Below are 26,154 nucleotides of genomic sequence, written 5' to 3' on the forward strand. Positions count from 1 at the left end.
CAACAATTTTGTCAGAACTGCCATTTCTCATTTTGGTTTATCCTGTATACCCCTGACAGCTCAGACTCCATCAATCTCCTGACCAGAGAACTTAATGGATTCCCACTGGCCATCAGGTAAAGTCCTGACTCCTAATGCTGGGTTTTAATACCTGTCACATTAGCAGGTCTTGCATTGCCTAGTCCCAGAGGGCCCCATTCACATTATATCTGATGTAAGTGGGCCTCCTGGAGTTGTGCATGGAGCAGCCCTGCCAGTGCAGCAGGATCCAGGCCTTCTAAATGAATTTTCATCTCTCTCCATCCAGGGAAAGTTGCTGTGTCTCAGCCCAGCACAGACTCACAGGCTCCTTTAGACAGCTCCTTAACAGGCTGTTGCCAGTCTTCTATTTTATAGAAGGAGAAACTCAGTCCCAAAGGAAGAGTGTCTTTTCTAAGGTTACACAACTGTTTAGTGGCAGAATCTTTGCTACAACACAAGTGTCTTGACTTTTGTTCTACACCTCTCCCTATTGCCCAGTATTCCTTGGAAATTTAGAGAAGAAATAGGCATTTTCTACATCTGAACAAAGGATCTCCACAGCGATAGTACTTCACCCTTGACCAGGGGAAGAACCACCTAACTTTTCCTCTTGATTATTGTATTGATAGTTTACTAGGTTTGCTGTTTGATGATAAAAGAAAGCACTCAAGTTAGCTCATATACAAGGGGCTAATTGTCATCTGATGTATAGGGAGGGCAGTGCAAACAACCTTATAGAAATTCAGAAACAGAATATCAGTAGGGCTGGGCCCTGTGGAGACAACAGCTGGAGGAAGTCCTTGATTGCCAAGATCTTCAGATAACAGGGCCATGTGCTCTGCCATTTACCTGGCTCAGGGACAGAGGCCATGTTTGTTTCTGTTTGGTTTCTAACTGACTTGCTCATACTTCGATTTCACTGAAACACTGGCCATAAGATGTCACTTTGTGGCTACTCCATCCCCCAGCTGCCTCATAACCTTCTGTTTCAGCTCCCTTACTAACTGGCAAATGGTTCTGTTTTCTTTCATTAAAGTTCCCCAGTGAATCTGATTCACCCAGGTTATCTTTTTTTTTTTTTTTTTTGCGGTACGCGGGCCTCTCACTGTTGTGGCCTCTCCCGTTGCGGAGCACAGGCTCCGGACGTGCAGGCTCAGCGGCCATGGCTCACGGGCCCAGCCGCTCCGCGGCATGTGGGATCCTTCCGGACCAGGGCATGAACCCGTGTCCCCTGCATCGGCAGGCGGACTCTCAACCACTACGCCACCAGGGAAGCCCCCCAGGTTATCTTTTTGAACGAGGTTACACAGTTTGATAAAATCAGGGGTTGGTTTATGGTTTGGTTATCACTGGACTATATGTGGTTCAGTCATCCATGGCTCTGGGTGAGAGTGGAAACTCCAGATGTGGGACACTGTTAATATAGGTATTTGCTTGGAAGGGGCTGGAGTAGGCAAGTACCAGAAGGCAGGAGTGATATGTTACAAATTCATCTGCAGAGATGTGGTCACTGATTCCTCTGTGTTCTTTTACCCAGTCCTGTTTGCACTTACCACATGATACGATCATTTATCTGCTTAGACAACTGTCTCACCATTGTTTGAGTAGAGTCTACAGATCAGAGAGGCACTGCAGCCTCCAGGGTCCAACCCAGGTCTGGCACTGTGAGAAGTTACTGCTGAATGAAGGAACCAGGAAGTAAAGAAAGCTTTATAGATATTCACTGCTCTGAGACAAAGAGAGATTTACGTACAGGCCTTTGATACCACAAATGACGTTACATTATGTCGAGCATCTGTTTATCATTACCATTTTTGCCCTAATCTTCCCTCAGGTACTTTCACTCATGCAGAAGAAAAATGGAAAATAAGATCTCTCTCTTTCCACACATTCATATAGGGTGTGTATTCATAGCCCGAGATGATACTGATGACAGTGTTATTAACTATGTGATGATATATTTTATTCATCTTAATGATTAACATTTTAAAATATTACAGTGAGAAAAAGACTACCTTAAGGATTGAGTAGAGCAAAAATAGTAAGTTCTTCATATCACAGATTGTGTTTAGTCATCTTATCATTTGAAGATGATTTAATTGCTTGAAAAGATTAATAAATAATCAGTGAATGATTCTATATGTTTGGGGCCTGGGGACTTAAGATGGATCTCCAGAATACTCTGCGGCCACAAAAGCCTAAGAATAGAAAGGCTGATTGTGCACGCTCAAATGAACTTCACATCTAACGAAGATTTGTTTCAATGTCAAATACAATATGGAGTTTAGACCATCCTTGGAGATGGTCTGAACCATGTCCTTGTGTTGAAGATCAGGAACATGGACTCTGGTGTTTGGGAGCCAGGCAAAGCCGAAGCTTGGGTCTTGCAGTCACAGGAATTTGAATTTGAATTGCAGCCTTGCCCGTTTCAGAGTGTATCCTTGAGTGATTTACTTCGTCACTCACAACCTCAGTTTCCTGGTAGATTATATTGTGGGTGATATTTACATACAGTTGTGGTGAAAATACAGTTAAATGGTGTATATCAAGCCCTGAGTATACTGCCGAGTACTAGAAAAATCAAGCACCTCGTCAAGGATAATTTCAACTATCATTACCTAACTTTATATAGCCCATAAGTGATGGAACTAGGATTTGGACCCAGGCCTTCCCAATACCAGGCATGGTCTGATCTTTTCACTTCCAAAGCTGACACTCCTGTGGTTCTCTATTTCTCTAGAAGTAGAGAATGAAACTTACATGGAACAGTTTTAAACATTCCACTTGCCCTTAAAGCACGTCACGGTCATTGATAAGGACCCCTCTTTGCTACCTACTTTTTTTTTTTTTTTGCGGTACGCGGGCCCCTCACTGTTGTGGCCTCTCCCGTTGCGGAGCACAGGCTCCGGACGCGCAGGCTCAGCGGCCATGGCTCACGGGCCCAGCCGCTCCGCGGCATGTGGGATCTTCCCGGACCGGGGCACAAACCCGTGTGCCCTGCATCGGCAGGCGGACTCTCAACCACTGCGCCACCAGGGAAGCCCTTTGCTACCTACTTTAACATTTGAATTTGGTATCAGAGAGTGGAGTAACATATACAATGCCTGCTTGGCAGTCTCTGCTGTGTATTCTGCACCTGAGCAGAAGTGACTTACCACAAGCTTATGCTTTGCTCCAAGCGTAGAAATCGGGGAAGAAATGTGATTCAGTAGTTCTTGTAATACTTCCTCTCACCATTCTCTGTGATTTCCACAGACATGGCATAATTCCTGTGATTTGATTTGAAACTAGAGACCAGCTCAGTGCTGAGTGATGAGATCTGAACGGGGAATAAAATATGCTTGAATTAATTTGCATAATGGAATCCGATTGGTCACAAAGCTGTGTTTGTTGCAGTGGGGACCAGAGCCCCTGAGCTCCTGACAAGAGGACACTGCACTTGCAGAATAAGGTTTTGAGTTGTGGTGGGCTCGGTAATATTCTTAATGTAATGATAACCTGTAATGATAACCTGTCTTTAACTGTAAATTAACTCCCTGGAAATGAAAAGAACAGGTCAGCCTGTCTGATCCTTCCAGCTCTGTGGGGGAGGAGAAAGCTAAGAAACCAAAGCCGTTTGATTTTTGCTAAGCGTTTTCGTCTTTTTTTCTCTACCCGATAACAATTTCCAGCACGAGTCCAAATATACTTAAACACCCGTATGTCATTTTCTTTAACGGAGACAAAAGCAAACACAGTGAGTTTTATGCTCAAGGCTCAGTAGCTTATGATGGGCTATCTGCTCTCAAGATAGAGGGGCGAGCCTTCCACTTAGAGCTGGTGGTTTTGCAAATCCATTTTCCTGTCATGTTATTACTCCTGTGACTTTCAACAACATTTATTTTTCCTTGCAAGCAATATCCTCCCATCATAAAATAAAGTCCTCCTGTATGTTTTAGTGGAACCTCAATGCTTAGACATTCTTGCATACTGCTAGAAAGTGCTTAAAAGGAAGGATTGTTCAAGAACTGCCTTGGGGGGTCTTTATTAAAACCAGTTAGAACACTGATATATTTCCTTAGTTGTTAACAACATGAAGGTCTTCTTAGGAAGGCGGTCTCCTGTTCATTTTCATGAGTGATTCCTGCAGACTCTGTACCACTGCATACATCAACCAGATCTCTAGATTTTAGAAGCATTTCCAAATAATAATAATCTTTCTGAACACATCTTTTTTAACCTATACATATAGAAATCCTGAAACAGGGTGTTTAAAAATAAAAAAGCAAAGACTTACTTTTGTGTACTAGTGCTGTTCAAGGACCTGGTTGTACTGTGTTGCTGATGAACTGATATAATCACTTCCTGTTCCTCTTCACTTTGATCATTGCTATAAAATGCTTTCCTCTTTCTAGTTTGGTTTAATATTTTAGTTACAGTATTACCCCCCACCAGAGTGCCACCAAAACTTAAATTATTTTCATCGTTAGACTATTATGATATGTCTTATGATATGTGTCCATATTTGATCTTCAGCCTTCTCTTAGAGAGGCAGTATCACATGGGATTATAGGGGATAACAATGCAGGTCTTGGAACCAAGCATCCAGTGTTCATATCTCAGCTCCTCCACTTGCTGGCTGTGGAACTATGAGCAAGTTACTTAATCTTGCTATGCCTCAGACTACTTATCTGTAAAATGGGGATAACAATAATACTATTGTGCAGACTTATTGTGAAAATGTATGACTCAACTCATTGAAAGCACTTAGAAGAATGTTAGGCAGACAAGAACACTGGACAAATGTTTACTGTTATTAACATTTTCATCATAGTCATATTATGAGTATACACTAGGTTCTCATACTGGTTTACTGCATGTGGCATCTAGGTTACTGTTTTTATCACAGTGTCCATATCGTCTCCTTATGAATCTCAGAAACCAACAAGTGGTGATAGCTGGTATTGCTCACTGGTTAACAACACAGACTCTAGAGCCAAACGTCATGGGCTCAGATTCAGCACTACAATTTATCTGAAGCATAACTTTGCAGAAGTTGCTTAATCTATCCGGGCCTCAGTTTCCATCCTTTAAAATAAGAATATGCACAGTACCTATTCATAAGTTTGTTATAGAAATTAATGGATGAGTTACTATTTGTAAAGTTTTTAGAGCAATAGCTAGAAAAAGCTTTTGCTAAGTAAATTTTCACTCTGAAATTGAATTTAAAAATGTCTTAGGGCTTCCCTGGTGGCGCAGTGGTTGAGAGTCCGCCTGCCGATGCAGGGGACACGGGTTCGTGCCCCGGTCCGGGAAGATCCCACATGCCGCGGAGCGGCTGGGCCCATGAGCCATGGCCACTGAGCCTGCACGTCCGGAGCCTGTGCTCCGCAACCGAAGAGGCCATAACAGTGAGAGGCCCGCGTACCGCAAAAAAAAAAAAAAAAAAAAAAGTAAAAAAAATGTCTTAAAATTCGTCTTAACATACCTGAGATTAACCATTAAAATAACTTTATATAGTACATACAGCCATATAAGCATTTATAAATAATGGTTTCAAGGAATTACTTTTAAAAGCAAGTTGATTTTGCTATTCTGTCCAACAGAAGAAAATAGATAATTTCACCTTTTTAACAAAGGGTGAAATTTATTGTTTATTGGTCATGTGGAAACCCTTAAATTCATTAGTATCATGCTAGAATTTTTCTTCTGTAAAGGAAAAAGAAAGTTGTCGTCTAGTTTCAACACATTTAGTGTCAGGAATAATTGTGCTTTATAGCAAAATGGCAGCCAGAAGAAAGAGGTACAGAAATATCAACTTGAATTAAACCCTTTCTTTCAAATACACTTCACAGTTTATATGCAAGGATAATTTGTCACCGTGTGAATGAACACTTACTAATTGGCATGGTGTAAAATGGGCAGGGATCTTGTTGCACCATATGCTTTTTTTCTTTTCTATTTCTTCTTCTTGAGATTCTCAGGTGGCAATATCAAGTTTGAACTTGAAGTATCGGGTTCAAATCATACATTCAGCTTTTACTGGTGTCCTGCTTTGAGCTCAGGCATTGGCCATCTAATTGTGAATAAGATATCATCCCAACCATTAAGAGGAAACCAGTATAGTAAGGAGATGGTGTATGAATCAGAAGTGCCCCCAAGATATCTCACCCCAACTCCAAACAAGAACATGAACCCGGAAACCACTTGTAGAAAATGTCACCCAGTGGCTTCACTTTACAGGGAATGAGGCAGAGCCACCACTCTCGGAGCTGAGGGAGGTCTCACTACCAGCTAAGTGGCAGATTCTTAATCATATTTTTGGCTTTTTGACTTAAATGCAGGTATCTTCCTATGGCTTCACATTGCCTCAGTGTAGGATCAAACTCCTCCTGGTCCCTCCCTGTGCTCTTTCCATGCAGTCAGTTTGCCTTGTAAGAAACAGCATTTGATGTAGTATTGATATGCCTGAGTCTCAGGGTGAAGCTGTTAAGTCATGACACTGCCTTTTGAATCTTTCTCTCTCTTCCACACAGCCATTTACATATCCCAGAGTCTGTCTACAACAAACACTAAACTCCCTATTCCCTGAAAAGAGACTTGCATAAAACATCATAAAATGGTCCTGAGGACAGCGGACGCCTGAAATGAATGCACATCTGTGGCCTCCCCAGATAATATTTTTGCCATATTACAAAGGAGCAGAAAGGCTTAGGTTGATGAAATCAAAGAGCCTCAGAAGAAAAGGGGTTCTACCAGCAAATTAGAATGCCACCAGTTCCCTTATTTTTGAGACCTCTAAGGCCAGATGGCTGTGGTACCTCCATGTAACTATTATTCCTCAATTCCTCTCTTAGAGAAAGCACCTCACCCCTGTCTTCTGGGCATCTCCACCTGCAGGGCAAGAGCACTTCCTTCTGCTGAGTGAGGGCTGCATGCTTGGACTGTGATGCTCTAGAAAGAGAGGAAGAGATCCAGTGTGTGCCCAGTTCCCTCTCTGTCTTCAGCCCTGCATGTGTGTACCAATTCTTGTCATCCCTATTGTTCACATGAGACTGAGGGGGCTAAGAGTGCCTGACTGACATGTTGAAGGCCACCCTGATTGAAATATGTAGAAGTGGTGTTCCAATTCACGTTTACCTGACCTCCAAATCTAGGTACATTCCACTCTGCCAAGATGCATTCTCTCTCTCTCCTATTCCCCTCCCCCCCATCTAACCACTTCATCCAAATCATATAGCAAAGAATTAGGTGATGGTTTTTATTCCTACAACACTCAAGAATCTCACCAATTTCACTGGTACAGTCACTATGGAGAACAGTATGGAAATTCCTTAAAAAACTAAAAATAGAGTTACCATATGATCCTGCAATCCCACTACTGGGCATATATCCCGAGAAAACCATAATTCGAAAAGATACATGCACCCCAATGTTCACTGCAGCACTATTTACAATAGCCAAGGCTTGGAAGCAACCTAAATGTCCATCAACAGAGGAATAAATAAAGAAGATGTGAGATATATATATATAAGAACCAGAGTGCTAGAGAGAGGACTGGAGTGACTGTAGGTGAGAAACCACAAGAGGCATGGAAAGGCATTAGCAGCTTATGTGTATATATATATATATATATATATATATATATATATAATGGAATACTACTCGGCCATAAAAAAGAACAAAATAATGCCGTTTGCAGCAACATGCAGCAGCATGGATGGACCTAGAGATTATCATACTAAGTGAAGTAAGCCAGACAGAGAAAGAAAAACATCATATGATATTGCTTATATGTGGAATCTACAAAAAAATGATACAAATGAACTTATTTATAAAACAGAAATAGACCCAGAGACACAGAAAACAAACTTAGAGTTAGCAAAGGGGAAATGGGGTGGGGGAGGTAAATTAGGAGTTCGGGATTAACATATACACGCTACTATATATAAAATATATTACCAGCAAGGACCTACTGTATAGCATAGGGAACGATAATCAATATTTTGTAATAGCCTATAAGGGAAAAGAATCTGAAAAAGGATATATATATATATATATATATATGTATATATATATAAACCTATATATACACACATATAACTGAATCATGTTGACATACACCTGAAACTAACACAACATTATAAATCAACTATACCTCTCAAAAAAAAAAGAATCTCACCAATTTCATTTAGACCCACTGGTGTTGAAATGAAGTGTCATCCTCCATGCCCAGCAACTTTCTGAGAGTCCCTCCTGTTGGGGATGGGGGTGGTAGTGAGGACAGTCTGGTTCTGGGAACTAGGGGTCCGACTTGTTTCTGAGAGGTGCTCCAAGGGGAGAGGATGACTGTCCAGAAGGAGGTGTAGGATCCTAAGATAGGAGAATGAGCTTTGGAAGTTCCTTAGGGGAGAATTAAGTTTCCAGCACCAGAAAAACAAAGTCCCGTGAAGAAGTCCAGAAACCTGAGGCAGGAGTTAAGGACCAGAGAGAAGAACCAGAGTGCTGGAGAGAGGACTGGAGTGACTGTAGGTGAGAAACCACAAGAGGCATGGAAAGGCGTTAGCAGCTCATCTTTACTATCGATGAGTAGCTGAGTCATGGCTGGGTGCCAGGAACAAGACCTTTGGACCAGCTGGTGGGGATTCTGTCTTATTTTGCTTTTCTTTGTTGGAGAGAGCTTATAAAGTATCCTTGGAAAGACTGTCAGGTTAAGGTAGGATCTTCAGGTTCTTGGGTGGACACTGGACCGGACAAGAGCAAATCTTGCTTACTGAATTGACACTATATTGATCCAGCAATGAGAATTTGACCCATTATTTCACTGACAGATGTTTTAGTGGCCATCAGTGACCATCGTAGGGTCTGCCCCGACCTCCCATATCTAGAAGGATTCATTGCTGGCTTCCTCCTTTCTTATACCGTCCAGTAAGCCGAACAGTCTTGGGACGTGCTATGCTTGTGACCAGCTCTGGGCTTTGGGGCATGCTGTTCCTTCTACCTGGACATCCCGTCCATTCCCTTCTTAGCACAGTAACTCATCTGATGGTTGTGCCCATCCATCCCATCCTTCAGGAAGTCCTCCTTAACGGTCCCCACTCTCTGCCATCTCCATCCTCACCCCCCATCAATTATGTGTTCCTCTCCTGGCCACCCATAATGCCCTAAGTTTCCCTATTACAAAAACATACCCAGGCACAGTTATGATCATAATAATAACAGATAAATATGAAGCATCTATTGTATAGCAGGCCTTGTGCTAAGAGACTTCGGGGTATTACTCGTGTATCCCTGTGTAGATCTTGCAGTGAGTTCGATTCGCAAGCCCATTTCATAAATGAGCAAGCTAAGCTCAGTGTCGGCTTACCCCAAACCCAGAGCTAGTAAATGGTAAAACTGACACTCAGACCTGGGCAGCTGGATCCCACAGCGCACACGTTTTATCCTCCTGTAGACCTTGAGGGGTTTCTTCGTGTATGTGTTTATCTTACCCACCGCGTGGTAAACAGCCAGAGAGCAGGGACTATTCCTCACTGGCTTCTGCATCCTCAGTACCCAGAGCAAAGCCCTAACAGGGTCCAAAGTGGGTCAGTGTTCACAGAATGGAATTGAAATGAAGTGGGGATGGAGCCTGCGACTAGTCTGACCTTTCTTTCTGCCTGCAGAGGCCGACCGGGGAAGTGGGCAGCCCTGACGTGATGTGCTCAGCGAGGAGAAACATTCCAGTCCGAGAGAGCTCGGCGTGACGCGTGGGAGGCCACCAGTGGCCAGGCCGCAGCACAGTCGCTGGAAGGGGTGACAGCCGCATCCTCCTGTGCCTACCACGTAACCAAAAATGAAGGAGAACTACTGTTTACAAGCCGCCCTGGTGTGCCTGGGCATGCTGTGCCACAGCCAGGCCTTCGCCACGGAGCACAGGAGCCACCTGCGACCCTCGTTCCACGGGCACCACGAGAAGGGCAAGGAGGGCCAGGTGCTGCAGCGCTCCAAGAGAGGCTGGGTCTGGAACCAGTTCTTCGTGATAGAGGAGTACACCGGGCCTGACCCCGTGCTCGTGGGCAGGGTAAGGCTGCTGTCACTCCACATTTATTTCTCACTCTCCACCATCCCTGTACTAGGGGATGGTCAAAACAAAAATATAGGAGGGGAAATAATAATGGTCTGGCCATCAGTAAAAACCACAAAATCATTGTTCATACATCCTTTATCCTTTTTTTTTTTTTTTTAGTTCATAGGCTTATCTATGTTAACACTTCAGTTTTCCAGTTGATGTTATGCCCTCAAAACTCTGTTTTTTAATGGTTACACAGTAGTCTACTGAAGAGAAATGATGATTATTTATTTAACCATTCTCCAACTGGGGGCATTTCCCCTACCACATCCAAACCCAAACTTGGATGCCATCGTTTGTGTTCTTATGATGCTCTGGACTCTTTTCATCATAGCTTTCCTTTCTGTAGTACACATGTCTACATATTCATCTATCTCCCTCACTGGACCCTAAGCTACTTTCCATCAGGAACAGCATCATTTTTGTATCCCCAGGTCCTGTACCAAAGTCCAGCTTTGGGGGCGCCTCTGTGAATATTTGACAAGATGAATGGATGTGTCATAAGAATGGGTGGAATTTTATCCACTTTGGCTTAGGGATAGCAAAACCCATTTCAGAAGGCTTGAGAGTCTTAGTACTACTGAGAAATCTTGCATTCTCTGTGTACCCCCTCCAAAAAGTGCAAGGGTAGAGAGTTCAAAATATGTTTGAGGGAGTTCCCTAGTGGTCTAGTGGTTAGGATTCAGCACTTGCACTGAGGAGGCCCGGGTTCAATCCCTGGTCGGGGAACTGAGATCCTGCAAGCCGCACAGCACAGCCAAAATTAAAAAACACAAACAAACAAAAGATGTTTGAAAAACTGACTGCCTGCTATATCAATTATGGTAAAACATACAGCCACCTTTTAGAGAACAGTGACCTTAACTGCGAGGAGATAGGTGTTCACACACATAAGAACATAAAGCCTGCTATGGGAAGGTACAGAGTGAGGCAAATGGTAAACTAGGGTAAAATAGTCCTTGGTCTCAAAGAGTTCAGGGACTAGTGGAAAAGAGACACTTACCTAAGCAATTAAAAAACTAAAACAAGGAGTAGAATAATGAAGAAATTCACTAGCAATTCAGTCTACATGGTAAAGTTTGGGAGGGATGAAGGGAAGTTTCATGGAGACAGTGGTAATAACTTGTGACCTGAAGGATGGGTAAAAGTTATCCTGTGAAGGGGGAAAGGGACAAGAACAGATTTGTGGGGTGCTCATTTCTGAGCCTCATAGATTTCAGTGAAGTTATCTTAGTTGCTGCTTAACTTGAGAATAGCATTCCATATTTATGGAATTGACATCTTTGGAGGAGGTTCATATTAGCATCTCAATAATATTGTTAAGGGTTGGAAAAGTGCCTTTTTGAAGAGATGTACTAGAGCAATTTCATCATTTATATCCAAAATGGAAAGATTACACCCAAAGTAGAAGTATCCTTGAGAAATGGAGCACAGGGCAATAATTGGCACATAGAATTCCTTCCATCAAGGAGATGGGCTGTATGCCCAGAGAGGAAGAAGAGACTTGAGCCACAGCAGGAACAGTGTGGCTTGAACAATGTGGAGAGCTGTGCATGAACTGTTCTGAGAAAATAGAACATCTGCCACGGGGACTTTCTCAGTGAGAAGCAGGGTGTGTATTAGGGTGGGGAGTGCAGAAGAGACAGGACCTAGAGGGCCATTTCAGCATCTCTGTGGAGCAAGCAGGTGTCATGCCTCCTAAAAGTCAGCAGATGGAAGAGGATGGAAAATCTAGACACACGAAAATGAGCCTGATGTCGGAATGGATGGGGGTAAAAAGAAATAAAGTGGTTGGATCCTATGGAACTTCCTTTTGAGACAATGCTGATCTGTAGCTCCCCATGAATAGGAGGACTAGACTAGATGACTTGTTCCCTAAAAACCTTTGATTTGATGACATTCAAGGTTGAGTGATATAAGATGCTCTCAGTGGAATCTGGGGGGCTTCCCTGGTGGTGCAGTGGTTGAGAGTCCGCCTGCCGATGCAGGGGACACGGGTTCACGCCCTGGTCCGGGAAGATCCCACATGCCGTGGAGCGGCTGGGCCCGTGAGCCATGGCCACTGAGCCTGCGCGTCCGGAGCCTGTGCTCCGCAACGGGAGAGGCCACAACAGTGAGAGGCCCGCGTAACGCAAAAAAAAAAAAAAAAAAAAGTGGAATTTGGCAAACCATGGACTCTTAATTAGATTTCCTGCAGGAAGCACAGTCTGCATCACGCTGTGCTCTGCAGAGGGGATGCCATCAGTCTTGGGAGTTAGGAACTGGCTGTGTCCACCTCAGCAACTGATACCTTGATAGCGCTGAATGGTTTGCCAAACTGCTTTTTGTGTTGCAACTAATAAATATCATTGTTGGCTGTATGGATCATCTTTGTTGGAGAGGGAAAAAAAGGAATTTATATCCAACTTTGAACTCTGAAAACAAGATAAAAATAATGAGCAGTATATTTGAATGTTTTTCAGTTATTTGGTTGATCATGAAATTCGTTTAATTCCCAAGAGTCTTGCCGAATTCATATGTAATATACGAACGTCCCTAGAAACATTCCTTGTCTAAACACTCCCATTAAAGTAAGTGTTGCATTGATTTCCTTGTTGCGTATTCACATGGCTGAGCCCCTGACTTTTGCCAGGTCTGAGGCAGGGAAAACAAATGAACATAAACTATTATTGGGGGTTAGGTGGGGAGCCAGAGGAATGGGGGCAGGGATCCTGCCCTCACTGTGGAAACTTGTATGAAGACTGGGGCAATCTGGGTCATCATTTGTAGCTTCATATATTCCAATAGCTTTGTATATTACTCGCAAACTGCCTTATTCATAAGAAATGTGTAGTCATAATTTCATGACAGCACATAGCTTGTTATGAATAACAAGTTCTGAAGGAAAGTATGCTTTTTTTCTTTTCCTGAGAAGCACTATAGACTAAAATCAACATGTAATTTGTACCTACAGGTATCCCCCTGAGCTGAAATATTTGGTGTTTCACTGAGGCACTGTAAATCAGTTAGATATTTTGGGGGAAACTGAAACAATACAAAAAGTTTTTTAAAGCAATGTGTTCAATCCTGCTTTGTGATTCTGGACAAGCTTTCTAAGCCTTGGTTTCATAATAATTAAAATCGCATTAATAATATTAAAATGGAATTATAATAATAAATAATAAGATAATAATTATAAGTAGTAAGCATTATTATATTTCAATGTCATTTGAATAAAGCTTTTTAGTTTATACTAGGTTTTCTTACGTAGTAGGTAGAACCAAGGGCTTTTTATCCACTTGGTTACTCTTGAAGCCTATGAGAATGGTGAAAGTAATGCTTATCTGTTCCCACAAAGGGTAAAGTGAGGGCAGAGGAACTCATCAAGATGATAGCTGCAGAAACTGAGGTTGGGCAACAAGGTACAATAAAGAGTTTATTGCTACAGGAAAATTGGATGTGGTCTTTGGGGGGAGTTCCATGTTACAACACACAGAGCAGAGTCAAGGCAGAAGGCACGGGTGGGTAGTTAGGAGACCTGGATGACTTCCTGGCCCTGCCAACTGTGGATTTAGGCAAGTTCCATCATTTCTCTGGGCTTTGTCAACAGAGGGGGAAATCCCAAGGATATATAGTCTTTCTATAGTCTAAGAGCTGCATATATATCAACCCACCCCACTCACCCCATGCTTACGATGGGAATGGGGGCTTGTTCAGGCAGGTTCCATCCTCAGCTCCTCATACGTCCTGCGCCACACAGCAGGTCTTTCAGAAAGTCTGACCAATGGATTGTTTGAGGTAACAAAAGCCTGGTGTCCTTTGGAATCTTAGTGTCCTTTGGAAGAGGACTGAAATTATAATAACATCCATACAGTTGATGAGGTCGATTTATATGTACCAGTGTGGAAGGGTCCTCTGAATTTATTGTGGTAGGAAAGCAGAAGTGAAGAGTGGTATGTGCACTATGCACTTTATTGTGTAAAAATAAACCAAATACGTGTATCTGCATAGATATTCTTGCATATGCATAGAATATGTCTTAGAGGATTCACAAGAAACTGGTCATAAGAGCTGTCTCTGAGCAGGGAAAAAGAAGGAATGGGAATCAGAACTTATAAGATTTACTTATTGCACAGATGTGTGTTTTTTATTTTCTATAGTATGTGCATATTTCTTTCAAAATAACTGAACTAATGTATATTATATATATTTTGTGTGTGTGCATATGTAATGGGAGAGTGGGAGGGACAACATGAATCTTAAAATTTAAAAATGTTTGGACCCTGGCTTCACTGCTCCCCAGCTGTGTGACCTTGGCCAAGACAATTATCTTCTCTAAGATTGCATTTCTTCATTTGTAAAATGGGGTGAGAACATCTCCCTCTCAGTGTGTGTGTGTATGTAAACAGTGTATTGTCTCAACAGCATGTAAGTGTGTCTCTACCTCCCCAGTGCATCTGTCAAGGAATTACAAATCTCGATTTCTCTTTTCCTAGCTTCATTCCGATATTGACTCTGGTGATGGGAACATTAAATACATTCTCTCAGGTGAAGGAGCCGGAACCATTTTTGTGATTGATGACAAATCAGGGAACATTCATGCTACCAAGACATTGGACCGAGAGGAGAGAGCCCAGTACACGCTGATGGCTCAGGCGGTGGACAGGGACACCAACCGGCCCCTGGAGCCGCCGTCAGAATTCATCGTCAAGGTCCAGGACATTAATGACAACCCTCCCGAGTTCTTACACGAGACCTATCATGCCAACGTGCCTGAGAGGTCCAACGTGGGTACGTAAGGGCCGGGGAGGGCGGGCCCACTCCACCTGCAGGCCTGGTGTCTCTGTGGGTGGGCAGGCTGGTGCCTATTCTCCCAAATCAGGAAGTAGAATTTATGCTGTATCTTCTATGGCAAAATAACAAACAAAAAAATTTCATATATGTAGCTGACGTTTCAAATATTTTAAATTGCCCTGAGGTTTTAAACTCTAAGCTTACAAAATATGAGGAGGTGTGGAAGAGTAGGAAAGACATAATCAAATCCATGTCATCCTGGCCCTGGTGCTTATTAACCTTGTGACTGGGAATCAGTTGCATCTGTTCTCTCAGCCTGAGTTTCTCCTCTGTAAAATGGGGATAAAAGTTTCTAGTCATGCAGGATTAGAAATAACATACATCTGGTCACTAGTGCATGTTGGTGTTCAATAAGTAATAGCAGTATTTGTGCCATGTAGGCACCATGCTAATTAATGATTTACATGCAGTATTGCATTTAATCTTGGCAGTGACTCATCTTTGCAATGAGGTAGGTCCTATTGAAAATATTTTGCAGATGGGAAACCCAAGCTAGAAACAGATTAATGAATTTATTCAAGGTCATCTGAGCTATTAAGTCAATCCAGAATATGTATCTAACCATGACACTATGTCATCATCTGTTAGAATAATTCAGAAGCAGCTATGTCTTTTATCATGCATAAAGACACATCACATTGTTAGAGGACAATTCTGTGAAAGATTTATTCAACTAGCTACCTTCTCCTGGCAGTAACCTTTGTTTGGCTTTATAGAATGCATGTAGTTGTGGTCTTTTGAGAAGCATGCCTCATATTAAGAAGGATTTGTTTTTCAGACAATGATCAGAGCTGTACTAATCAGGGAGTGAGTATGCTTACGCGAATCAGAGATTTAAAGTTCCCATGAGGACTTCCCTGGTGGCGCAGTGGTTGAGAATCCGCCTGCCAATGCAGGGGACACGGGTTCGAGCCCTGGTCAGGGAAGATCCCACATGCCACGGAGCAGCTAAGCCCGTGCGCCACAACTACTGAGCCTGTGCTCTAGAGCCCGTGAGCCACAACTACTGAGCCCACATGCCACAGCTACTGAAGCCCGTGCGCCTAGAGCCCGTGCTCCAGAACAAGAGAAGCCACCGCAATGAGAAGCCTGCACACCACAATGAAGAGTAGCCCCCGCTCGCCGCAACTAGAGAAAGCCTGTGCACAGCAACGAAGACCCAATGCAACCAAAAATAAATAAATAAATTTAAAAAAAAATAATAAAGTTCCCATGAACGTAAGGATCATCAGGGCCATTTTACAGATGAGGAAACTAAGCATCAAGATTGGGAATCAGTTTGCTCAAGAGTGTTAGATACAGAAATGACTCTACAACTCTAAGCTCCTTCCATTCTGCATATAGAACTTTTGATGCTAAAAAAATTGTCCCCTTCTTCTCCTCCAGCTAAAGTCAAACCCTTCTCATATACTTTATGAAAACCCAGCTGAGCCTTTTCTGCCTTCTTCTCTTCCCTTTGCCCTGCCCAATTCTTTAGTTTCTCAGTATTCACCTGGGGACTTTAATGAGAAATAGCAGACATCAAATAAATCAGTAAATAGGGGACAGCAGTGTCAGGAGCTATGCCAGGGGACAAAGGCCAGCCATCATACATAATGCTCTAGGGGAACTTTCATTGATCCCACCTCTTGGGGCAGCTTGGTGCTTAAGGAGTAACATCAGACTTTGCATCATGGCCTATGAGAGTAGAGTCTGCTGCCAGACAGTACTGGGTTGGAATCATGGCTGTGCCTCTGACCAGCCAGGTCAACCCAGACAACATCTTACATCTTTCTCAGTTTTTGTTTTGTCATCGATACAATGAGGATAATGTAAACTCTAATGCAAGTTAAACAACATAGATGTAAAGTACAAAGAGTTGTAATGAACTTAGTGGATTCCTCGAAGCAAATTAAGCATAAAAAATAATACTTTCCCTAGCTCTACCATGAAGGTAGAGAATAGAGCTTATTAACTCCCTTATAAATCTCCACTACTTAGAACAGTGCCTAGTTATGTGGGAAATGCTCAGAAAAAAGTTATTTGTACGAAAAAATGAATTACAGAAAAAAAAGTGAGATTTATTCTTATGCCATGTGAAAATCACTGACAGCCTTGTAAATTAAAGGGTTGTCAGAGGCTGTGTAAATGGACTCCCTTGCCTTTCACATAGAACCTGGCCCCTCTGCTGAAACTGTCTCGGAAAGCACTTGGGTTTGGTTGTTTGCTGGGTAGAGGTTAGACTCCTGACTCTGGCAATAACCCACTCTGAAAAATAGGTTGCAAAACTTCCTACCTGTCATACTAAGTACCTCACAAGCACAGTGAATGTAAAAACACCCAGCAGAGGGGCAGAATACATGGAACATGCCCCAAACAATGCCTGGCACAGAGGAATTCTATAATAACCAGCTCTCTCCCTTGAGCATCTCCCCTGCCCCATTCTGAAGCCCAGCATTTCATGCCCTCAGATACTTGTGACCATCAGGGAACAGAGGTTTTTTCTAGGAAAAACTAAATCCCATCTTCCTTCAATTCCCTGGTTTCCTTCCATTGTGACCCAAAAATGCTTGCCTTAGATCTCACCAGATGTCTACTGGTGGTTTCTGTTATATGACTACCAGACCTGTTAGAGATGGGAAGATGCAATTTTCATGCCAGTAGGGAACAACACTCTGTACAATATTTATAGCCATCAATTAATTAAAATGTAGTATTAGCAGCCATTTTATTACATGCAAAGCAACAATAAAATGATGCATTTATTCCTCTGCTACAGATGGAGGACTGCACTCTGTCCTTTCATGAAAAGCAATTCATCATTAATTATCCTTTATTATACTATTTGGGAAGATTTTTATTTAATTATTTGATATACTGAACATTCCAGTTGCATGGGTCTTAGAATGTTTTTGCAATAATGTTCATATTATTATTTTAACTACTAAGTATAGCAGGATGTACTATGAATATAGAAAGTTCATTTTTAAGCTATGGGAATTAAACAAAAAGGAAGGGAGAGAGGGAGGGAAGGAGGTTATTTTTGCATCTCAACCCTGGAAAATGAAAACATGTTGAATAATTTTGGGGCTCTCCTCAGTTTTTAATCTTAAGATAAAACTTTGCAAACTAGAATATAATTTGAAAAGCTGAGGGACTGTTGCTAATGACTGTATTTCACTTTTAAGGAACATCAGTAATTCAGGTGACAGCTTCAGACGCAGACGACCCCACCTATGGAAACAGTGCCAAGTTAGTGTACAGTATCCTGGAAGGACAACCCTACTTTTCAGTCGAAGCACAGACAGGTACCGTGGAATGGCATTGCGATTTGCGACACATTGTGAATAAGGAGTCCAGGCCTGCTCACTAAAACTTATTTGAGTCCTAGTTTTCTAAAATATAAAAAGGGCCACCTAACAAGACTATTGCGAGGACTAGATACTGTCTGTATTGCACCATGTCACAGTAATAAATATAATCTTAGATGCAACTTTTCTCTTAAAATCATATCTTAAAATTCAACTTAAGAATTTATCTTAAAGTATGTTTTATCATAAAATTCAACTGTGGATCCAAATTAAGAGACCACAGGACTTGAAGACTGGTATGAAAACTGGCAGCTCTCAAAGCCAGGGCTGGGGATGGTGGGGGTGGGAACTGATGCTAACGTGTGTCTGGGAGGAGGCATATCCCCAGCCTCCTCCACTGTGCTTAGATTCCCAGCGGTGTTAGCATCCAAGAAGGAGGCTCTACAAATTCCATACAGAAAACAAACGGCAAACCGAAAGAGTGAACAAATACAAACAACCAAAACCCACGCCCAGATGCTTCACTCCATTTGTACCAGATTTGACTCTAGGATCCTTTTATTAGAATAAACACTAAAGTCCTGTGAACCTGCTAGTCCACGATATTATACCCCAAACTCATTTCTTTTTTTCCACAGTATACCCCCATGTGTTTGAAAGATGTTTACAAACAAGCCGCTTTTATTATTATAGTTAAAATTTATCAAATATATATGTTTATATGTATATATATAGCCTTCCAATCAGATACTTTGCCCACTTATTGAATATAACTTCCACTTACCTATGTAATCATTTATTTGTAGCCTCTTTGCTTCAGATCACAATTTATGGGGCTACTTGCTATGATTTCATCAAAGGCATTTACCAATTAATTTTGCCAATTAATTTTCAGATTAACCAAGGATAAATGTGGGATTTCATATGGATTTTTGAGATGTTAAAATCGCTGGAAGGACTCCAGTTGCAACTTTCGTGTCTCAGGGACTCATAGTTAAGAACCACCAATTTGAACCTACCAAATTATTTAATAGACAAGAAAAACGAGGCTCAGTGAGTTCAAGGATGTTGCTGAGAAACATACAAACGTCAGGGTCAGAAAAGGATAAGGGCTTAAAGCTTCCACAGCACTCTCTTATATTTCCAGTATAAATGTTACCGTTATCTACAGACAGAAAAAGCTTGACTATGTTCCCAAAAGATTTAAGTGAGCATGGTTTCCACACCAATAATGTGCTAATATCCAGAGATAATGTAGAATTCAATTATTAACGTATCATTGTTTCCAGTGATAGCGGATAGTAGACAGTAAGTGTTTGTAGAAGCATTGTATATATTTTTAACCCATTTGGTATACACTTAAAAAAAATTAATATTAACATTTTAATTTATCACCTTCTACTTTTATCTTAAGATGGACCATAGAAATGTTTCTAAGAATTGCATGCAGGCATAGATAGTCAAAAGATTCTGCTGGCAGTCCAAAAGCATGGGTTTGTTACTGATGTTCATGCAGTGCGTCCTCAAATATATCAGTCTTTAGGATCTTTAAGTGTCACACCTGAGAAGGGTGAGGTTATTACTTGAATTTACAGTACAACATATGAAACATAAAATTTTAATGCTGTATTAATAATTATGACAATTTGCTAGAAAGTATATCTATATGATGCTCCAGGTATGGCTACTTTTGATGATAATTGCCATGTTTGAGTGACTCTTCTGTGAGGGCAGGTGCTGTTCTATTCATCTTTGCTTCCCCTGTGCCTAGATCGTTTTTGTTATAATGTTATCAATGAATATCTGTGATGTTCCCTGCTCACCTGTCCAGGTATCATCAGAACAGCCCTTCCCAACATGGACAGGGAAGCTAAGGAGGAGTACCACGTGGTGATCCAGGCCAAGGACATGGGTGGACACATGGGTGGACTCTCAGGGACAACCAAAGTGACGATCACACTGACTGACGTCAATGACAACCCACCAAAGTTTCCACAGAGTAAGTAGGTGGGCTTGGCTTTCACTTTCCAATGGTGCCACAGCCAACTCTTCTCTGACCCATTCCTGCTGTACTCAACTTTCCAGAAGAAATCTAGAAAAATGGAGGCTCTTTATATCATTCTTGCAAAAAACAAGACAACAAAAAACTTAAGTGGAGGACAACAAAGAACTTAAGTGGAGTAACGACAACAAAAAACTTAAGTGGAGGAGAGGTAGTGGGAGAAAGTGGAGACATAAAATGTTCTACAACCCTGGGAACAGAATATCCATTTTGCTAGGTGCTCATGATGTGATGTAGTAATTAATTAACCTTTCTCTGTCTCAGTGTTCTCATTTCTAACCTGGATATGTAATAGTACCTGAATCAGTTATCTATTGCTACCTAACAAACTGCCCCAAATCTTGTGGTTTAAAACAATTATAATCGTTTATTTTTGTCATGAGTTTGCAATTTGGGCAAAACCTGAAGGAGGCAGCTTGTTTCTGTTTCCATAGCATCAACTGGCACAGTTTGGGGCTGGAAGATCTACTTCCAAGATGGCTCAGTCACATGGCTGGCAAGTTAATGTTGGCTGTTGGTTCCCCTTCATATCAGCCTCAAAGGAGTGGCTTGGATAGGTTCTAAAAGTGAAGAGAGCCCCAAGGACACCAAGCAGAAACTGTATTGCATATTGTGACCTAGCTTCAGAAATCACATAGCATCATTTCTCCTGTAGTCATAAGACTGCCCAAATGTAAGTGGAGTTCTTGTAGACCCCACCTTTCAAGGGAAGGACTGTTAAAGTCACGTTGAAAGAAAAGCATGTGGGCTTGGAGATACTGTTTGGACTATTTTTGCAAAATACAATCTTCCACAGGGCTCAATTAATAGGATGTTGTTAGAACTAAATGAGCTAGTGTAAAATCTTACAATGTTATCTGGCATAAGCTGTCAACAAATGTTAGCCATTATTATCAGTATTATCTAGGGGATTGTGGTCCTTCTACAAAACTGATAGGCTTGCAACAGGAAATAAAAGAAAAAATGATTTGAAAGGTCATTATTAATCATTATAATTACAACTACCATCCTTTAATGAATAGTTACTACTATTACAGATCTCTACAAGAGCCTCCGCTTTACAGATAAAACTGAGTCCCATGAAGGGTGCAGTAACTTGCCCGAAGGACATGGCAAAGCCAGATTCTGTACACAGATCTGGTTATGTGTACATTATAAGTAGAGACAGAGGTACAGTGTGATTGTAATGATGCTGCCGCTGCTAGGTCACGGGGAGTTCACCATGAAAGTGTCTTCTTCATTAATGAGGAGAGTAGCTGGTAGAGACTGTGAGTTTATTGCCAGAGAGATGGCACTTTTTATAAATGAGAGAACAGGGAGGGCCACCAAGTATGGCCCCAGGAAGGCACCATGCATGGTCACTCAAAGGAATCCAAAGACAACAATCTATGCAAGGGAGACATTGAGATAGAGGATTACAAGGCAACAGCCAGTTCTCATAAAGTCACCAAAGAGTTGAAGACTGCCTTGCCTGGTCAGCCACAAGGTTCAGCATCTCCAATAAGCGTAAAGCCTTAAGAAACTGCATGCTCCGTTATCCACTCTAAAGCTGGCTGGTATGCTGGATGCAAAAGGCCATGCAGGACTATTGGCAGGTAGTGATTAATACCCTTGCTCACATACAATCATAGAGTAAAGTTACATCACTACTGTGAAGATACCAGGTTTACAGCTATGAACTTGACGAAGACTGGGAGTAGGTTTTTCTAAACCTTCATGTAAATTGGTAATTATCTGCAGAGACTCCCACCTCCTACTTGTCCTCTATCATGGAGGGCATGGTGTGTTTAAGTTAAATATGGGTCTGAACCGAAAGTATTCACAGCCAAACAATATATTGGGTTGGCCAAAAAGTTCATTCAGATTTTTCTAAAAGATGTTATGGAAAAACCCAAACAAACTTTCTGGCCAACCCAATAGATAAATGCAGACAGAGTATTAGAACTGATAAAATCCACATAAGGGGAAACTAAAGCTTAAAGAGCTTAAGTAACTTGCCCAAGACCACTTGGCTTAAAAGTGGTAGAGGCCAGGTTTCCAACCCTTGCTTCTCTACATTGTTTCGCAGAGAGTATTTCTGAATTGTGATAATGCAAATAAGATTATCTCAAATCTCACTTCTCTACTGAAAACCTTTCAGTGGCTTCCCACCAAGTTTAAGGAAAACCTGAAGTCTTTTCCATCTCCTGCAATGCCCTTTGTGCACAGTTGGGCCCCAGCCTCCCTATATACCCTTACCTCCTACCAGAAGGCTGCAGTCACACTTGTGGTCTTGCTGTTCTGTATGTATTCACTGTGTTCCCACTTCAGGGGTTTCTGCAATTTGCTGTTTGCTTTGTTTATAATTTTTATCCCCAGGTATTCACATGATTTGTCTGGCCCAGTGAGAAGCTTTTCCATATAAGGTATCAGTTAATCAAATGGTGAAGGAGGTAAAGTAAGAAGAGTCAGATATACAGCTGGAAGGATCATGACCATGAAGGATACAACTTGCATTTGATTTTAAAATAAATATGGAGCTACGGAAGGCTTTTAAACAGGGAAGGGTGTTCTTTTTCTGGGCACCTGGCAGTGCCACATGTGAGCCTTAGAATTAACTTACAGACCATTCCAAAGACGTAAAAAGAAGTTTTGATTTTTTTGAATGTGTGAAGATATACATGGCTCTCCATCAGTTCCTGATGGGAAATGTAACTGGGCATTGTTTTCCTCTCTTACATGTGACGGGTGACCCCACCCTACCACCCTGGACCCTGATATTGTTTCATCATCCTTTGCAGAAAACATTTCTTTGACAAGCAAGCCATGTGGGATCTTTCTCCCATCCATTCACTTCTTTCATGTTTTCAATCAATAGAAAGTTCAATGTCAAACCCTTTGAGAAATTTATTGAGATTCAATGAAATCTAAAGTCTTACAGCTGCCAAATAAAAGGGAAAATAAAAATAGATGTCTTCTTCTTCTAGGCGTATACCAGATGTCTGTGTCAGAAGCAGCTGTACCCGGGGAGGAAGTGGGAAGAGTGAAGGCTAAAGACCCAGACATTGGAGAAAATGGCTTAGTCACATACAATATTGTTGATGGAGATGGGACGGAATTGTTTGAAATCACAACGGACTATGAAACACAGGAGGGTGTGGTGAAACTGAAAAAGGTGAGTTAGGGTGAGGAATCAGATGTGGCAGTGCTGTGGCCTGCCTTGCCGAGCACCGCTGCTGGAAACAGGGAGTTGAAGGCTAAAGAAAGGAGAATATGGACAACTGAGGGCTGGACCTGACTCTGCAGTTAAACTCTGAGCTTTGGGGAGATAACAGAACTGTATTCCAGAGGAAGCTGGCAGAAGGGGCCAATGATGCCTGCCTGAGTTTGATGGTTAGTTTTTGTATGATTTGGGGAGTATAGTCAATAATAATGTAATATCTTGGTATGGTGACAGATGACAACTAGACTTACCATTTTGAAATATATAGAAATATCAAATCACTACGTTGTGCACCAGGAACTAAGATGGTATTGTAGGTCAATTATACTTCAAAAACAAGCAGACAAATAGACTCATGGAAAAAGAGATCAGATATGTGGTTGCCAGAAGTGGGGGGTGGGGGGAGGGGAAGTTGGATGAAGGGGGTCAAAAGGCTCAGACTTCCAGTTTTAAGATAAATAAGTCTAGGGATGCAATGTACACTGTGATTAATATAATTAACACTGCTGTATGTTATATACGAAAGTTGTTCAGAGAGTGAATCCTTAGAGAGCTCATCAAAAGGAAATTCTTTTTCTTTTTCTTTTGTATCTATATGAGATGATGAATGTTCACTAAACTTACTGTGGTAATAATTTCCTGATGTATGAAAGTCCAATTGTTATGCTATACACCTTAAACTTAGACAGTGCTGTATGTAAATTATATCTCAATAAAACTGGAAAAAAAAAAAGGGGGGAGTGATAATACCTGCCCTGAGATTGCTGGTTAGTTCTTATGTGACTTGGCACAGTTTCCCCATGGAAAGAAAGAGAGCTAGATAAATCTAGATTTTGGACAGACAGCCCTGAGCATACATGGAAGTTCCCTCTTTAGCTCTGCCAAGCTGAGTCTATTAATATAGGCTCTTTGGAACTTTTCTTATCTCAAACATCCAAGGTCCATTACATTGCTGGGCCTTCTATGAAACTTAAACCAAACCTCTGCTTGATTTTCCCTCAAAATTGAACCTGAGAAGCAATAATAATGGGCCTTCCCTCATAGTCAGCTAAATTGTTGCTAAAAATGTGTCCCTGAGATTAATTCACTACAAAAATGAGATTATTGCTTGTTCTTGTTTGGTTTAAAAAAAATCTAACATTTACTCAATTCTAAATATTGGCCAAAGCCTGAGCCTCTTATAAGCATTCATTTATTTTACATGATAAAAATCATATAAAGTAGATGTTATTATCCCAGTCAGCAACGATACCTCAGTTTAATTGTGAGGAGACTGGGGCTCAGACAGATTAAATAATTTGACCCGGTTGTAATCACACAGCTAGTAATTTAAAGACATGGAATTCAAACTTGGTGTATTCTAGAACATCTTCCCACTCAAGACATTTTGCAAATAGACAGACCAGAAAGGGGTTATAGAAGAGAGCCAGATTTGATTCACTTTCAGGTAAAGAAACAGTTACAGTATATTCTAAAACGGTTTTACCCCTGATTTACCACTTAAGAAATCAACACTTCTCCATCATCAAAGTATATGGAGTATTAAATCTGAATTGGATGATGGGAGTACCTTGGTTTTAATCAGGTATTCATTTTCAACTTGGTTTTGTAACATGAATATGAAGCTCCTTGGTGTGATGGAAAAGATTGGCCTGGAACACTGATAAAAAAAAATTAATTTGAAGAATCAATAAAGAGGCCAGTAGCTGGAGAGGAGGCAAGGGTGGGGTAGAGGGAGATGCCTGGGAGGAATCTTTCGGTAAGGAGAGCAGGGAGAGAGGTGTTCTGGGAAGCCGACTTTTCACAACATAAGGAAGCATTGTTAGGTTTGGGGGAAATATGAGGGGACCCAAGCAAAGAGAAAGTAGAAGTGACTCTGTCATAAAAGAATATGGAAGTCGGGGTGAACTCTGGATACTTGGAAAAGTCAACATTAGTGATGATGAGTGGTGTAGCCACAGAAGCCTAATCACCAGCCACAAGGGGCTGGGGTAGTCACTTCTTCTGGTTTCTCCTTTGGAAAAGTAGCTGTGTGACTACGTGTAGCATAGAGCTGTCAACTGGCTTTGTTAGTTAACATTTCTATCCCTCCTGCTTGCCACTGACATATGAGCAGTGACTTCCCATCCTTTGCTGTTCAAGTAATTGGGTAGTTGGTTATGCTTAGGTTGTCACCTGTTTTCAATGTATTCAGGGTATAAACACACACTGTGTCTCTAAAATCTGAAACATGTAAATCACCCCATGGAACTAACACATCGCACGTGAGCTCTCTGCATATGATTAATTTGCACATTTTCCCCCAATTCAATGTGTTTCTTCCGGGCAAAGGAATAATCTATAAAGCACTGATGTTTAGGTTTAAAACAGAGTAAGTGTTCTTTAATTTGTAAAAGAACGTTTGCTTAAGCTTATAACACAAAGTTCCAACTGTCCAGCAGGAAAAAATATTGAGAGGTGAATTTAATAGAGTAAAATGATGGATCCTTATAGAAATTATTATATATATGATTTAATAATATAAAAAGATACAGAGAGATCCGTGAAAATATTTTTGTCTTTTAAAAATATTTTTAATATAGTTTTTTCACTTATTCCTTAACTCATTCAACCTTTTTCTACCAAGAGTTATTGAGTTATTATTATTTGTCAGGCA

The 26,154-nt window shown here is 41.4% G+C and overlaps 1 protein-coding gene across 6 annotated transcripts in view; it reads left to right on the plus strand.

The window, feature by feature from the left end:
- Positions 1 to 26,154, plus strand: part of CDH11 (cadherin 11) — a 144,575-nt gene that overhangs the window by 87,802 nt on the left and 30,619 nt on the right. For 3 of the 6 annotated variants that reach the window (XM_027119692.1, XM_027119696.1, XM_027119697.1), the window contains 5 exons: positions 9,666 to 10,063; positions 14,587 to 14,881; positions 18,112 to 18,231; positions 20,066 to 20,233; positions 23,263 to 23,450. In XM_027119692.1, coding sequence (XP_026975493.1) covers positions 9,836 to 10,063; positions 14,587 to 14,881; positions 18,112 to 18,231; positions 20,066 to 20,233; positions 23,263 to 23,450 — 999 coding nt within the window. In that variant the 5' untranslated portion in view covers positions 9,666 to 9,835. Of the gene's footprint in view, positions 1 to 59; positions 117 to 6,993; positions 7,016 to 9,665; positions 10,064 to 14,586; positions 14,882 to 18,111; positions 18,232 to 20,065; positions 20,234 to 23,262; positions 23,451 to 26,154 lie in introns of those variants that run through there. The other 3 variants (XM_027119693.1, XM_027119694.1, XM_027119695.1) reach the window with 2 other exon arrangements.

This window comes from Aethalodelphis obliquidens, unplaced genomic scaffold (genome assembly GCF_003676395.1).
Source record: "Aethalodelphis obliquidens isolate GAN/ISIS:26980383/991018 unplaced genomic scaffold, ASM367639v1 scaffold20, whole genome shotgun sequence".
NCBI lineage: Eukaryota > Metazoa > Chordata > Mammalia > Artiodactyla > Delphinidae > Aethalodelphis > Aethalodelphis obliquidens.